The sequence below is a fragment of the Etheostoma cragini genome, chromosome 3 (genome assembly GCF_013103735.1).
Source record: "Etheostoma cragini isolate CJK2018 chromosome 3, CSU_Ecrag_1.0, whole genome shotgun sequence".
In the NCBI taxonomy this organism is placed as follows: Eukaryota; Metazoa; Chordata; class Actinopteri; order Perciformes; family Percidae; genus Etheostoma; species Etheostoma cragini.
This window is the reverse complement of record NC_048409.1, coordinates 19,285,928-19,302,101: the sequence shown is the minus strand read 5'-3', so window position 1 is coordinate 19,302,101 and position 16,174 is coordinate 19,285,928. Positions and strand designations below refer to the sequence as shown.

Sequence of the window (16,174 nt, the reverse complement as noted above, 5' to 3'; positions counted from 1 at the left end):
AACTGCTGATTTTCCACTCAAAATTCCATTGTTACATACATTTGTTGACCTTTCAAAAGTTAAAAGAGCATGCTCCTCCATGATAGAGAAGGCAGAGTGAGGACTTACGCCATGACTAATTTGTATAATCATATAAGGAATATGCATGTTAGTTATGGGTCATATAAATCACTCAGTGCTATTCTGGCAGAAGCAGCACAATTTTAACATTGCACTCACACATCCCAGCATCCCTGACCAGAATTACAAGAGCTACACTTGGAATGGGCCGGCTGTGTGGTTGTACTTTAATCAAACATGTGAAGACAAGAGACGGAGCGCTGAACAATTCAATGGCTCGAGGCTTACAAACAGAACAACCTAATGCAAGAGGAATGGGGCTGCCTTTTATTTGCACCTTCTAGCTTCTGTACTGGGACTTGGTCCCTGACCCACAGCTAAACTAACAGAACTCAATCAGCTCAATCCAGAATACACCACTTCCAAAATCCAATGTTAACGGGATACTGTGTGTAAAGGTGGAAAATCGTCTGTTAACAGATGACAACAGATAACTGAATGTGGAATACTCACAAAATACCCATCTTAAAAGACATGTAAGGCTGAGAATTTGGACAGAAAATATCACTTTCATTTCATTTTTACAGAAAGTGATGAAATAAACTTTGTATAAGAAAATGCATTGTGGAACAAAAGCTAATGACTCAAGACTCAGGAAAACTGTTCTTCACCAATCTACCACACTGATCTCCACCTCTTTACTATCAGCCTCATTACATTTTAGGACACACTACTTCTGGCACTGGCACTGAACACTGGCACTGAATTTTGGAATTGCCCAAAATGTAAATAATTCCTAGATATACTGGGCTGGTGTTTGTAGGAAAGTGTTCTTCTGTTGTTCAGCCTGAGCTACACAAGAACCAGCCTCCTACAACCACCATTACTGTTGCTCTTTGCTTTTCAACAGAAAGAGCTCCTTCAGAAGTTCTTGCTCTTGAACAGAGAAAGAAAATATTTTTTATTTTACTTTTGGATACTTGTTTTGAAGCAATAGGAACTTTGTTTGTTGAGTCCAAAGAACCATGATTCCAAAGCAAAAGGATCAGCCAAGGCAGGGTCCTGGAGTGTGATCTCCTCCTTTGAACTCTGCTGCGCTCGTCTTTTCATCTTCTTCATCATCTCTACTTCTTCTCTCTCTACACCTCTTTCAGTCTCCTATCAAATCCCTCCTCGTCCTGAGTCGGTTCCTTCCTGAAGCTCTCATCAGACTTTACCACTCTAAAATCAGCTCACTCTTTTTTCTCAGTTTGACCAAGACTTGTGCATTCCCTAGGGCACAATATTGGAGGGAATTTTTGTACTATTATTCAAATTTGTATTGAAAATGTAATCATTGTATACTATTTTTTATTTTTTATTTATTTAATTTACAGAGTGGTGTTTTCTTTAGTATGTATTATTAGTAATATTGCGCCACCCTGCGATTAGGATAGGATATCTTGTGATTAATTGTGTAGCCCTAGCATGAACCTTTGCAAAAGATTAATTTTTCATAGCCTGGCTACTTCAGTTAGAAGTTAGTATTCACTTTCTTCTGTCCCTTTATATAGCTGAGTATCTTGTTAATTCCACCGCCAGCTGTCCTAGTCTACCTGGACTTCTTTTCACTGAAAGGCACCTTTGATCATCTCACTCTTCTTCTTCCAAGCAGCCCCGATCTGGTTGTTCTCCTCCTTCGCTTTCCTTTCTTTATATCTTGCTGCATTTAGTGTCATCTTGTTTGCACCATACAGTATGTTCTTTCTTTTTGCTTTTGTTCTTCTTGATGTTGTTAAACATTATTTTGTTATATAGCACTGAGCTAAAAGCCTGAACTTATTTTCTGGATTAATTCATTTGATTCATTTATCATTTAATTAACTGAATAAATTAAACTCTTAACACTAGGCTGAAAATAAACTATTATCTTCTTCCCCAAGATCATATCTGGCTAAATCCAATCCCAAAGGCAACATTTACAAAACAGAAAAAAAGATGTTAGAAAGAACATCCAGTACATGTAGAGCTAATGTAGAAAGATATAATTTATTGTTGCCAGTCAAGTTAACGGTATGATTTGTGTATAATTGAAAGCCATGGACATGTTCTTCTTCACGGTGCCAGTGATACATATATCTGGGGTTAGGTAAACTGCAGGTAGAAAACTACAATTGCAGCTCAGTTTCCTTCTGTGGACTCTGAAATAACATAATGATAAAGATAAATCACTTTCTTCTGAAGATAAAATCACACTGCATGGTACATGTGGGAAAGCACATAGTGCTTTATAGTGCTGCAGGGTGGATGTGGATGTGTAGGCTATGTGACTACTCGACTGTGCATCATTTATCTCTGATGTCCCTTGCAGTGCACTGTGACTGTGAATTATACTCTACACTTTGCTCCTGTTGTTGAAGCTGTGTGTACTGTGAAACTCTGTAAACTGTCACTAAGTCTTCAACAGTGTCATAGAAAAATCAGTGAGCATCTAGTCTACTCACTAATTCAAGAGACTGTGAATTCTATTACTGCATGCAAATAACACAAAAACAGGTTCTGAAACTTTTCCAGCACAACTGTTTTAAAAAATTTGGACTAATATAATGAAAACACATGACTTCTTACCAGGCTAAAAGAAGCAGTGCTGCAGTGAATGTCTGTGGGTTAGTGTAGTATAGCTATATGAACTGACCTTCTTAGTCTGAATCTGAGCTTAAGATCATATACTTTTGCGGTTAATTCTATCGGGACAGTATATGTGGTATGTGTTGTGTTTCAATAAAGGGGTATTCTAAATTCTACTTTTGGTCAACAAATCCTGGTAAAGAACAAAACAATGTGCACGTCTTTTTCATGCTTTCTGGCTTTGCAAACCCTCTCTGTTGCACTCATCTTCCTACCCACAAGACTTATGAAAACAGGTTACAAATGTCCAGTATGCTACGGGCACTGAATTTTGTATGCGTTCTGTGACTTTTTCTCTCCTGCTGACCTGCCGGCACAGCACGCTTCCTTACTCCTAATTTCCAATGTAAGCAATGCGTATAACACATGAAAGGTACCAAACTCACACAGTAACGTAAACACCATTACCCAGTCTTATATATGCTATTTTCTTCCATCCACAACCATTAAGTGAACCCCATAAATTATCTTGTGACCCTAACCCGACCTGTTGAGAATGACTACTCCAGGGAGCATCATATGTCAGAACAGCATGAAAACTAAGGCACTCTTGCTCAAGACAATATTAAAAAGCCTTTATTGATGCAGCTAATGCACAGCAAAAGGTGTAAAAAAAAAATGCGCACCTTTGCGTTGCGGCACATAGGTCTTCTTCAGGGTGACTAACCAGAATTGAAATACAATCAAAGAAATAAATAGAACAAAGACAGGAAGTTCCATGATACTCAAAACCATAGCAACATGGAGATTGAATAAGAATAAAGTCCCAAAGGACTAAATAAAATTGCAAAAAAATGTGTGTGTATGTGTGACTGACTCAAAATAAACTACATTATCCATGATCATGGTAATGAAAGAACATGTTACCCATTGCAGGGTTGTTGATATCATTTATTTGAGGTTTTAGACAACAATGACGCTCTATAGCACTGAGGAATACTTAGCACCATGCTTTGGCTACACAAACAATACTTAATAGTAGAATCAATTCATCACTTGTTTCAGTCTTGCTGTGGGATTTGTTGACAGTAAGAAAACCACAAAACTTTTGCCAACCGTTTTATTTAAATTGTGAAAAGTCAAGATATGTTTACTCTGGGCAGCTGTTTTACAAGAGTATTCAATGTGTGGAGTTTACTACATCGGGATAAATAAAATAGTCAGATGTTTATGTCACAACAAACACATTTTTGATGTTGTAACGATGTAAGCGATTATAATGCATTTCTGGAACCGTCTGTCACTCCCTAAATTAAGTCGAGCGCAGATTTGAGTCGTGCATGCTCAGATTTAAATTTAAATTACAGCATAACATGTCATACTGAAATTTGTGTAATCCATTAAATAATAAACTTCTCATTTCAAACAATAAAAAATAAAAAAATTTAGCTATCTACGATTGATCGCTAACGTTAGCTCAAAATGCCATTCCAGTGACAGCCTTTGTAATGTTTGATTGCTAGCTTGTAGCTAAACTAGCAGTCATTTTGAAAACGTTTTAGCTATCTATGGTTGCTTGATTGCTAACGTTAGCTCAAAACGCCATTCAACTGACAGCCTTTGTTGGGTTTGATTGCTAACTTGTAGCCAGCAGTGAACAAACTTCGTTTAGTAGGTTAATTTTTACCGTGTTGACGTTACAGAAGTCTGTTATTAGCATTATGTAGGCTACTTGTCACAAGGTGATGCATGCGCAACTCACTGATGATGATAATAGCGATCTAAAATATTCTGAATATCTCTATTGTTCATTCTCATGCATTTCGAACTGAGTCTGTGAAGGGGTTTATTTTTATTCACATTGCCTTGCGGTAAGAAGGGCAATGCGGTCACTCTCTTTGTTCCTGCATTTTAAACTGCTGGGGTTGGCTTCTTTAGACAGAGAGAGATGAAATGGAAAACAGTTTGTGGTACAAATACCCTCCGTTTCTCCTTTAATGAAGATGCTTTATGGCGGGGATATAGAAGAGTAATGTCGTTGAACACACATAGCAGGTTTATTAACTTTCATGTTTTGGCTGTAAGATAACACTTTCCAGATCGGTTTCTCCTTTTGTGTTAATTTGCTTAAGTGGAAAACTGATCACAAAACATAGCCAGACACTGTAAAAAACATCTTATCCACTATTGTTGTAGCACTTCTTTCAGATAGAAAAAATGAGGTTGATTCATAATTATATAGCATAACATTACTATTACCAGGATCTTAATTATCAACAGCACCACTTTTATACTTGTTACATTTTATTTAGTACCCTAAAAAACAAGATTTTACATCTCAAAAGGGTTTATCCTGATATAATGTGTTTTAAAAATAAAAATCAGTTTTGGCTCTAGGCGTTAGGTGAGCACAAAAAAAGCGGAAGCACTATCAGACAATATTACATCACATATGGCGCCCGGCAACATGGATATGCTTTTAGCAACATTTAAAATGACAGACAGTATGGTCTCACTGTCTGTATTTGGAGCTTCTAAACAAAACTAAATTATTAAAATCTTGGAGAAATCAATGCAAATGTCTCCAAAAGGCCTAGTTTACATACATTTACATATGTGTTTGCAACACATCAACACACACGCACACACACAGTATAAAAATAGATGCTGTGCAACTCTCTGAGGGAGATATTCAACACAATAAAGCAGAATAAAGTTTGTCAGAAAAATTCAAAGTCAAAACCCTAATGTAAATATATTAGAACGGCATCAAAAATGTACCCAGTGGTGTAATGGTGGTTTGGAATGTGATATGAGATACAGACAGAAAAAATGATCACTGAACAACATGATAGAGTCAGTCAAGATAATAACGACTGCAGATTTTAGTCACAATGCATTACGCATGGATTACGCAGCCTGGAATGCAGTGGGGTTGTAACATTACAGGAGTGAGAACTACAGTCTGAACTTGGATTGTACAACATTTTGAGACTTATTTTGAAGACTGTACAGCCCTGAGTAAGTGCAATATCCCAGATAAAGATAATATCCACTGAAAAAGAATTCAACAAAGATTTAGCTAAACCTTTATTCGTCATTTATATGTATATAAAGAAGTTCAACATTTGCCACTGCTGAGATGGCAATGTAACAATTAACAATGTTCTGAGCAATCAATTCAGGTGTCACACAAATGATGTATTGTACAAACCTGACATGAGTGTCTTCAGAGCCGTGGTTATTATTCCTGGATCTATTTTATTACACCCACCCACACACACACACACTTCCCTTTATATGCCCCTTCTGTCTATTACACAATATGCAACCCTTTGCTCCTCTGACTTAAACATCATGTCTTGCCTTCAGGTGGTGTTCACTGCCTCCTGTGGGAACACCATCTGTTTCCCAAAATGTCTCAAGTCTTTCTGCCACTAGCTGACTGACAATGTGCTTGCTCGTAAATGTTTCACTGCTGTCTACCCCGTGGACAAAACCATGTGTTATGTTCTTTTTAGATTATCTTTGCACTTTATTGGGTATTATTGGATAGGACAGCTGAAGACAGGAAAGCGGGAGGGAGCGTGGGATGACATACGTAGTTTGCAGACGTAAACATCTCTATACTCAACATCTGAACAAGTGTGAGGGCAATAACCACATGATTGACTTGCCGACCCTCCATGCATGTTGTTCATGTGCCACCACAAAGCCTCCCTATTAAGGCATTGCAGGACTTTAAACCACTTCCTCTTGTGTGATCTGACCAAAATCTTTAACATCTCTGCAGTTAATGTACAGTTGTCTTGCACTTTGTAAAAGGACAACACAAGCCCCGCCATAACGCTACACTGCAGGCATCACATATTGTGTTGTGCTTTGCTAACTTCTTAAGCTTCCACCCAAACCTCAGCATTATCTGCAACAACAACGCAACCTCCTCCCCTCAAGCTATCTGAAGCAGAGGAATACGAGAAAAGAATTTGCAGAACAAGGACCACAAAACAATTTTTCAGTGCAAATTTGCTCTAGCTTCTCAGATGCATTCATAGTTACCCAGAGACACACAGGTCAGGTCAGGTCAGGTTAGAGCAGTAGAGATGTTAGGCTTCATTTGTAATCTGTTTCTTCTTCTCCCATCCATTAAGACCCCATTGGGGCTTCACTGGCACTCTAGTGACAGTCCTTAAGGAAGCTTAACAGCCTTCTAGTTGTATACACAATAGAACTTTGTGAATATTGGTGCTGTTTCTCTCGGTCTGAAACTATTCATATTTAGAAGTGCAGGAACCAGAGGTTACTATGGATTTTGGACCCGCATTGCCGCTTGCTTTTTGAATGCTCAATTTGAAGGTATTGAATTTTTCAAATGGATATACGGATTTATGACAAATGATAATTAGCCTCCTCAATTTGTGAAATTGATGTTGAAAGGGTTGAAAAGGAGGGAATGGAAAGAGCTGGATGCAGATAGATTGATGCAAAAGGATTATACAAGCCTGCTGGAAACAGGCACTATTCTTTCTGAAAAATCACTAGCACTTTTTCTTTCTTGTAAACAATTTAATAAAATTAAAACGCAAAGCTCGGTCTTGTCAAGTCAATACATTTAACATGCGGTTGTTTGGGACACCAGGACTCTCATTAGCTTATTATACCTCAGTAAACCTTTATTAGATATAACTAATGCTAAAGAAATGGGATGATGCCCGGCAAGGATCACAACACATTTCATGAAATTAAAAAAACATAAAATGTAAAGTCATTATTGAAACATTATATAGCTGATTTTAAAACGCAGTATGCATTATGTTACAGTAAAGCACCCGGACAAACTATAAAATCCCCGTTTATGAAAGGGAAGATAAAATGGCAGAACATAATTTTATTTTAGAGCTTTTGTTATGAAGCTCACACCAATGCACTAGTGCACACACTGAGGTGGGAGTCACGATGATACATGTAGTGTAATAACAATTTCTCCTAATGACATGATGACTGGTGCATGAAATGCCTCCCAACGCTCATTTGTGTTAAAGGTGAGGGAAGCTCCGTTTGGCTGATTCTAATGAAAAGGGCTTACACAGCGTATGAATATTTGAAGGAGTAGGGTGGTGACTAGGGAGACACATTTGCCCACGGCATTCCTATTGGTTTATTGGTGACGTGATGACACGGAGGAGTTGGGCTTACCACTTTATAAAGCTCCTCTGTCCGCGGCGAGCCACTCTTTTAAAGATCACTGTTGCTGAAACTTCTCATCCCGCAACTCACGTACTGGAAGCAGCCGAGAAAACCTCGACGTTACCGTCCATCATGAGCGAGGTAGGACTATTTGGTGTTTTGAAACAAAGAAACGTCGGGATTAACCCAATTACGCACGATGCGCGCGCTAATGCGCAGAGGGGAAACCTCATTATTAAGAGATTTAACAGCCAGAATAACTGCTGCTGTTGTCGACGACGGACTTCTGTTAACTAATCAGATTTCTGATCCGATATTTACTATTGCAGCGCGGATATAATTCATTACAGAGTGTAAAATGCTGCACAAGCTGTTCTGTCAAAGTGGAGGGAACACCAGGACGCATCTGTGCGTTTGGCTACTCCCCCTAAAGTGACACTATAGGGGAGTTACGATAGGGAACGGTATTTCTTCACTACAATGGTTCAGACCTACTACTTGGTCATGTTTTGACACAGCGTGGATAACAAAAACTATGTGGCGAAAATGAAAAAATGAGCACTGTAAGCAGGTTTAGAAGCCTATTGTTAAAGAAGAGCAGTTTTTTTACTTTGTCACTCGGAAATTTAAATTATTACGTTATTACAGTGTACCAGTTTGTGGATGAGAGTATATTGTGGCAGTGCGGGTGGAAATACACACCACCAATACTGTATATTACTGTAGGTGTTTCGGTAGAAATAACCCACTAGTCCCTATAAGACCACAGGGGATTACAGTTCGCAACTGCTCGCTCCCTTCTGATTCCACACAGTCCCAGATGTTCCAGCTCAATGCATTTGAAAGTGAAGGCAGGAGGATATTAATAGCTCATTTATAGTTTGGATAATGTTTTTGGATGTATTATTCCGTGATTCTTGTGGAATTGTTGGTATAATGATGGTGATGGTTTAATTGGCTAACCTTGCTGTTTATGAATTGTATCGGATAGTCCATTATGCAGACTTAAAAGTGCAATGCTCTGGAGTATTCTGCTAATGTCACTCGTAAGACTTTTGTGTCTGTAGTTTGACATCAATTTGGGAAACATTTATCTTATAAAGTGTCAGCCGCCTTGACATAAGGACCCAAAAAGATGATCACGTCTTATAAAGAAAAGGTGCTCTAATCTATTCTCAACAGACTGGTGTTTTTTTTGTTTTTGTTTGCTCATCCGATGAGTGACACCATCAGAAGACTGCACCCAATTAAAACAGTTGTTAGTGTTTGAAATATTTGCGACCTGTCAGAAGATTGGGGGACATCAATTATGTTAAGAAAACACCTTTCAGTTGTACGCAGCGGGGATTAGGAAAAGTCACATTCCATTTTAGTCAGTTGATGCAAGTTGTGAATGACAATTAAGCTCATATCTAATCTCAATTATTAATGTTATGGAATGAAAATAATACTAAACGGCACTTACAGAAAATTGTAAGTATTTTTGAGAAGATCTGCTAAATTGGGCTTCTCACTGCTGCGGCTCATTGTTGTGAAACTTAAAAAAAGAGGGAAGATGAAACATGATGACTTTGTCTTGTAATTCTGCTCTGAAAATCTGCTTTGACACTTCAAAACAAGCAGTTTATATTCTGCTGCACGTTAGTACAGTAGGCTGCAGTTAAATGTGGTTGCAGAGTATTCTAGTTTGCGCACGTATATGAGGGCATATATTTGATTTAAAAGATGATGTGCTTCCATGCAAATTAGTGTCCGTGTACACATGCTGTATGCACAAAGGATAAGTTGAGATGTTAAGAGTCTTTTGACTCTGAAGAGTGTAACCGTAGCAGTAAACCTCCTCAAACCTGGCACTTCAAACTCAGAGCTACCCAGGTAAAAATGTCCAAACCCCTTCAGGTTAAAAGGCAGCGTTTTTTTTATTGCAATCCCTCTATTGGTCTAGTAGGTATGCAGTCCATCATTCCCTAAAATGAATTGGTGACAGACATCACACTTCCCTATGAGCATGTTTTAACAAGTCATTCATTGGCCGCCTAAATAAAAGATGGATTCAATGTGCATACACAACCGGAGCCATAAAACCTTTTAAATAATTAAAATCGCTTGCTGGCAGCGAAATCACTTGACCCTTTTGTTTGGAAATGAATGTGCAAAGTATCTCTGGTTGATTAAAAGAGGTGTAATTTTGAGAAGGACTTGAAGCCAGAAACCGACGCAGAGCAGCTCAGCATGTTCTGGGTGGATGAGTCTCACAGTGGTCAGCACTGCGGCGATCCCTCATTCATCCCCACCACTCTTTGCCTCTCCACCTCCCTTTCACCCTCTTATTTACAGAAACCTGCTCAGAACAAGTCAAATACTCTAAGGGAATAATGTCACACAGTTTTACTTCTACATCTAAGATTTTTACCTTTTACTCCATCACTCACGGTCTCTTTGCAAATTTAACAAAGCTTTACAAATTCAAATCAAGTCCCTAAAGCTTCTGACTTCTAAAACTCCAGGAACCATCTCAGAATAGAGCTTTTTACAGCAGACAGTTTGACCTTGTCCTAACAAGAGAAGCACAATATTTCTAATAACGTGGTCTATATCGCAGACGTTTCATTTACAGCATAGTTCAGGTGACCCCAGATGTACCTTATTTAAGCCAGATGTCCCTCTTTTTTGTGTTGGATTATGGTTGAGTGATCCTCAGATCTCTGCAGGGTAAATTGAGACAGGTATCTAGACTGTCTGTCCAATCGGAGTTTTCTGTTGCATAATAAAACAGGTTCCATGAAAACAAGTTCCTTCCCGAGGCTATTTAGCAGAGGCACCGTTGCTCCGTATGGCGCTTAGCGCCGCCCAAGAAGATTGTGATTGGTTTAAAGAAATGCCAATGAACCAGAGCACATTTTTCTCCTATCCAGGAATGTTGTGTGTACTAGCCAGACCTTCCTGTGCAGTGTTATTGAGATAGGTCTGGCAATGTGGGACTACTAATAACATTAATGATGCATTCACACAATGTCAACAGAATGGGAAGAGTTACCAGAAAACCCCCATGTTGCAAGATGGTTTCCTCTGCTGTTAGCCTTGTGGCAACATCATTTAAATAGTCTACATTAGCAGCTCTTGGGGGATAACGTATTTATGTCAGTTTGTTAACATGTGAAAAACTGATACAAACTATCCTTTTAATTTAGCTGAATCAAATGTATTAGTGTTGGACTATTGGAGTTAATTTAGCCTACACGTTACTGCTGATGACTTTGCAGCTATTTTGCCAATCTTTTCACGACCTTCTAGTAGTTCTTTTAGCAACTTGGGAGATATTACGTATGCATTATGTCGTCAAATGGGATCCACGTGCTGTTCTTCTGCTTCTCTTACTCTCGTCTTAGTCTGTACCACCGAGGAAGAAATGCTTAGAATGGATATCACAATTCTCTTCCACGATTTTTTTGACCACGGCAAAACAAAGCAAATTTTCAGTACCAAACTGATTATTTTTGGCACCTACAGCACATTGCGTATCACCACAAGCCTGTACACATGTAGGCCTCAATGGAGAGAAGGGAGAGCATTGCAGCCCTTGGGAGCGCTTTAAAATCTATTTTATGCAGTCTATGTTTAAAACTCACAGGATAAAGTAGTATTGTTTTGTGACGCAGTCGGCTCGTAAAATTAAATGAGAATCATCAGTAATAGTTTGTTTTTTTTATAAATCAAAGTTATTTCAAAATTAAATTGTGAACAGGGTGAATTGACATCGCGATAAAATAAAAATTAAAAAGAAAAAAAAGAAACCAACGGTTGAGTTTAGGAAACACAGAACCGGTAGGGTTTGGGAAAATAAGAATCGGTTGGATTTAAGAAAAGATGAGCAGGGTTTGCTTTATAGGAAAAGCAACACACTGAACACGAAAGATGCTTGAACTCTTGACTAAGTATTTTCTGACTTCAGTATTGCACTTGGCCTTGACTTCCTGCAGTTACTGACTCCAAGCAGTCTTTCAAGCCAAAAAAGGTCATACGACGGCAGCCTCTTGTCAGAATAAGTTTTTCTGTCACTGTTACATCAGCTCTGTCAGTGTTTGGGACTGTGAGAAGAAGCAGTTCACAGTTTAAAGACAGTGTCTAAATTAAGTCAAAGATATTCTTAGATCTTATTGATCTCATCTCGACACCTCCCATCCATATTCCGCTCTGTGCTAATTAATATCAAAGGAGCGTTGTTACGTACTGCCGTAACTTAAAGCAAAAACACACATGTGGTGGGTGTGTTTATAAGAAAATAGAAAGGAAAGTTGTTTGTACAGTATGTGTATCAGTTTTTTTCCCACTAATTTCTGAACAAGTTTTCCCAGCTGGGAATGGACAGAAATGCTAATTAGCTTGATTAAAAGCATGAGCATAAACTTAGCCTTGATCAGCTGCCAGATCTTGACTGGTGTGCCAGCTTCTTTGGATTCTTTTTAATGATCAAAAAAGCCTTCGGTCGTAAAAACGCTTTCCGAACGGAGGGATTTTTGCAGTTCCTAGAACACAACATTCCTAGAACCGTTTAGTTCAGACTAGACCAATTTGAGGATTTTTAAGTTCCTCTGATCGCAGTTCCTGTAACTCTTTCAGCTCCTGCTTCAGGGCAGGGTCTTTTTGTTGTTTCCTTTTCCACATAGGAACCTAGGTCGCCGAGAGTAAGGTTTCCGGTACAGACAGACCAACAACTGAAAATGTTTTAGCCGAGAATTAACTTTTCGGAGGTGAAAAGCTCCAACAACCAGCTAGCGTCTTCCGGTCATTGCTCGGCCAGACATGCTCGGAGACCCTCTGTAAGCTGGAGGTCTCGCGTAAAATAAAAACCTCTTATTTACATGTGCAGTATGAGAGACCTCCAGCTTACAGCGGGGCCACGCGCGCATACACGCACGCACCTCATCGGGAGACTTGTATGTTGTTATTAGGCTATACATTAGATTTCTTATTTAGTTTATACTGTGTTGGTGCATTTGTTTTCTGAATTTAATGCTATAAAGACCGTTGCTGTGCTTGCATCACTCCCTTACCCCTCCTACCAGTTCCTATAGCCACTTGGCCAGTGCAAGTGCAAAATGGAAAGACCGGTTTTGGGGAGAATAGATAGTAGAACAGTTCACAAGTGGACTATTCCTGTAACTACGTTCCTGTAACTACCTTGTTGGAAAGTGGCTTATGTCGGTCACTGCAGTGAGAAATAGTATGCAGTATTCCAACTCTGAATTAGCCCTGCCGTACTGAAATTTAACAGCCCATGATCAGGAAACATAAATTTGACAGAATAAAGCGGCTAATCCACTTTAAGCAGAGATTGAAATTTAAAAGTACTTAGACTGAAATAACCCTGACCGGGGATGGAACGATGAGGTCATCACATTAATAGTCAGTACAAATCAAACCTCTTTGAATAGCTTCTTTAAACCTTTTCTTACTTAGCAAATTAAGTCTGTTGTATTACACTGCACTCTAAATGGTTAATAACTTAGTAGATCGCCCTCAAGCTTTGTGTTTCTTGACCCAATGACTTTGAACAAATACCATAACATGATATCCATTTTCATTTGAGATTGTTTTTTTCCTCTCTTATGGTGCTCTTAACACTTTTCAACTCAGAGTTCAAACATTTGTTCTCCATCCCATTTCAAAACTGACTGAGGTTTTACCATGAGAAGCATGAGGGGCTCCCTCCGCTGTGTCTGAGGGTAGAAACCAGCATTTATGCTTAGCAAAAGCCAAATAAGTCTGTCCTAGTTTCTCAGATTGGTAAACGTACAACAGGAAGTGATCTGTCCCTACATCCAAATATTAAGCAGCTTTAGAGCATGGAGTGCTGGATTAGGGGTATTTTGTGGATTTTTTTAGATTTGCTGTGTCACGGTTCTTGTTAGCTGTCCAACAGACAGATGGACCTCACTTGAAGAGATTTTTTCCTCCAATGGGTGCAAAGGGTTAAATTGGCTTGGCTTTGTAAATAAACATGCATAGATAAAAAACTCAGCCAGTTATGATTCATTTCGACATTCATGGTGCCCAGAGGATGAATCTTACTGACTTTGCTGATCTCCTGACTTTTACCAATGAGGTTGACAATCGTGTTTTTTAGTGAAATACTGTTCCTTAATATTGAAATTTGGTTCACACATTCATGTCCCCCTCCGGATAATTGTAATAACATTCCCACCATCCATAGCTGTACTTTGTGTTCAGTGCTAATTAGCTAATGTTAGCATGCTATCACTTTAAAAGGCGCTGTTTAAGATCGATCGATCAATCTAAGCAAACAAATACTGACATCCTGAATGAAAGAATGAATGAAATCACACTCTGTGTGTGCTGTAACCTGAGCATGTAGGTACTGTATTTAATGTAGGGTATTGATCTTGATACCCAAAATGTAGGTACTTTGGTATGTAATCCCAGCCTGTTTTTTTGAACATGGTAAACATATATATACACACACACACCTTATGTTAGCATATAACTAACCTGCAGACTAAGTTTGAATTAAGTTAAAATCCATTCAGAGAAAGAAAAAAGAAAACAGTTAAAACTTTAAAAAGCACTTTCTCATGATGTCACGCTCTCCTGTTTTTCTAAAAAGTGCTGTTGCAACATCCCATCTGGATTTTGTAAAGGTCACTGGCATAGCAGTTGCTTTGCAAAGGTGTTTTTTTCATTAAAAGTTTTAAAAGCATTTTTTAAACGGTTAAAATAATTGTTTAATTTCCATTATAAAACAATTGCATCAACAATCTAATACCATTAGCATATTTATTATCTAAATGTTGATTCATATTATGTCTTCCTTGTGTGTCAACAGACACTCCATCAAAAAACAATCTTTATCAACAGCAAAGAATATATGAATGGCAATTTACTCAACCACCATCATAAATCACTAAGATTACTGTCCAACGCCCAGTAAAACTATTACACACTGGGTGGTTAAGTGACTGGGATGTAAACAGTTTTTGTAATGCATGTGTAGCGGTTGTCTGACTGTTATGTGGCCATAATTTCAAAAGCTGTGTAGCTGACAGGCTCCTGTTCCTCAGTTTCACAGATTGCAATGTAAAGTGAATCAATAACGTAAATTGACATCTTTATTAAGCCCATTGCTTTAGTGAAGTGTGTTAGAGAAGTTTACTGTGCTCTTTTCATCTTATGGTTGATGGATGATTTGCTGTCAGATTAGACTACATATATGCAAAAATCCCCTTTAAGTTCCTGGTTATTAGGTGGATGAAAAATAATGACAAGTTAAAAAAACTATAAAAAGTTATCAAACATTGTACACTGTTGATGTTGAACATTAACATTCTACATCCAAATTGTACCAGAACAGATTGGTGTGTAAAAAGGACAGCGTGACAAACTAAAATGTGTTAATGTATGATAATAGGTGACAGCACTGTGTAAAACATAAACTCATTGTTTCTTCGTGCATGCATCACAGTAGGGATGGGCGATAAAGCCAAAAATTGATATATATTCTCATTTTTATCGATATTTATATTTATCACCACATAATGTTTTTGCTAATATCGCCTGTTTTAAGTCCATACTGACTGAAGCCGGAAGAAACCAGATGTTAAATCGCACTGTCGAATATAGTTTATTAACATAAAATGTATATAAAAAATAAAAAAACACATACAAAATACATGCCTTTACAATATTCAGCACATTGTTTTGTTGAGGACTTTCATTACACATTCACATTATGAGATGCACCACATGTCAACAGAGGAGTAGTGCCCTTTACTGGCAAAAGAAAATTAAGGAGCCCTCTTTTCCACGTAGAGATGGAACAGTACGATTTTTTTATTTATTTTTTTATTCCAAAAACAAACATTTAAACAATACACTGGGACATAGGAACATGTCCCAGGACCAAAAAATTAAATAAAAAATTACAGAGAGGTAAACCGGGAGGGAGAGAGACAAAACACATGCAGAGATAGTCACAGACAGACAGACAGACAGACAGACAGACAGACATAAGGCAAGTGACCAAACACCTGTGCAAGTTATAGAACCTTACAGAGTCCGCAATGCTCCACCAAGTGTCCAAAGTTTTTCCGGGCGCTCCATTAATTAGTCCATGCCGTGTAAAGTATATACTACATCCAAGTGGTAAAAGGTCCAGGTGCGGATAGACTGGCCGTGGGGTGGTTTCCAAAGGGTTGCAATCATTTTCCTCCCAGCTGTCTGAAAGGTCATTTATGGCGGTTTTCCACTGCGTGGTATCTACTCGACTCGCCTCGGGTCTACTCGCTTTTTTTGGTTTTCCATT

The 16,174-nt window shown here is 38.4% G+C and overlaps 1 protein-coding gene across 1 annotated transcript in view; it reads left to right on the top strand.

The window, feature by feature from the left end:
* The first annotated feature begins 7,727 nt into the window (after positions 1–7,727).
* Positions 7,728–16,174, top strand: part of pcp4b (Purkinje cell protein 4b) — a 35,179-nt gene continuing 26,732 nt past the window's right edge. Inside the window, exon 1 of the mRNA XM_034867740.1 lies at positions 7,728–7,995. Coding sequence (XP_034723631.1) covers positions 7,840–7,995 — 156 coding nt within the window. The 5' untranslated portion in view covers positions 7,728–7,839. The remainder of the gene's footprint in view (positions 7,996–16,174) is intronic.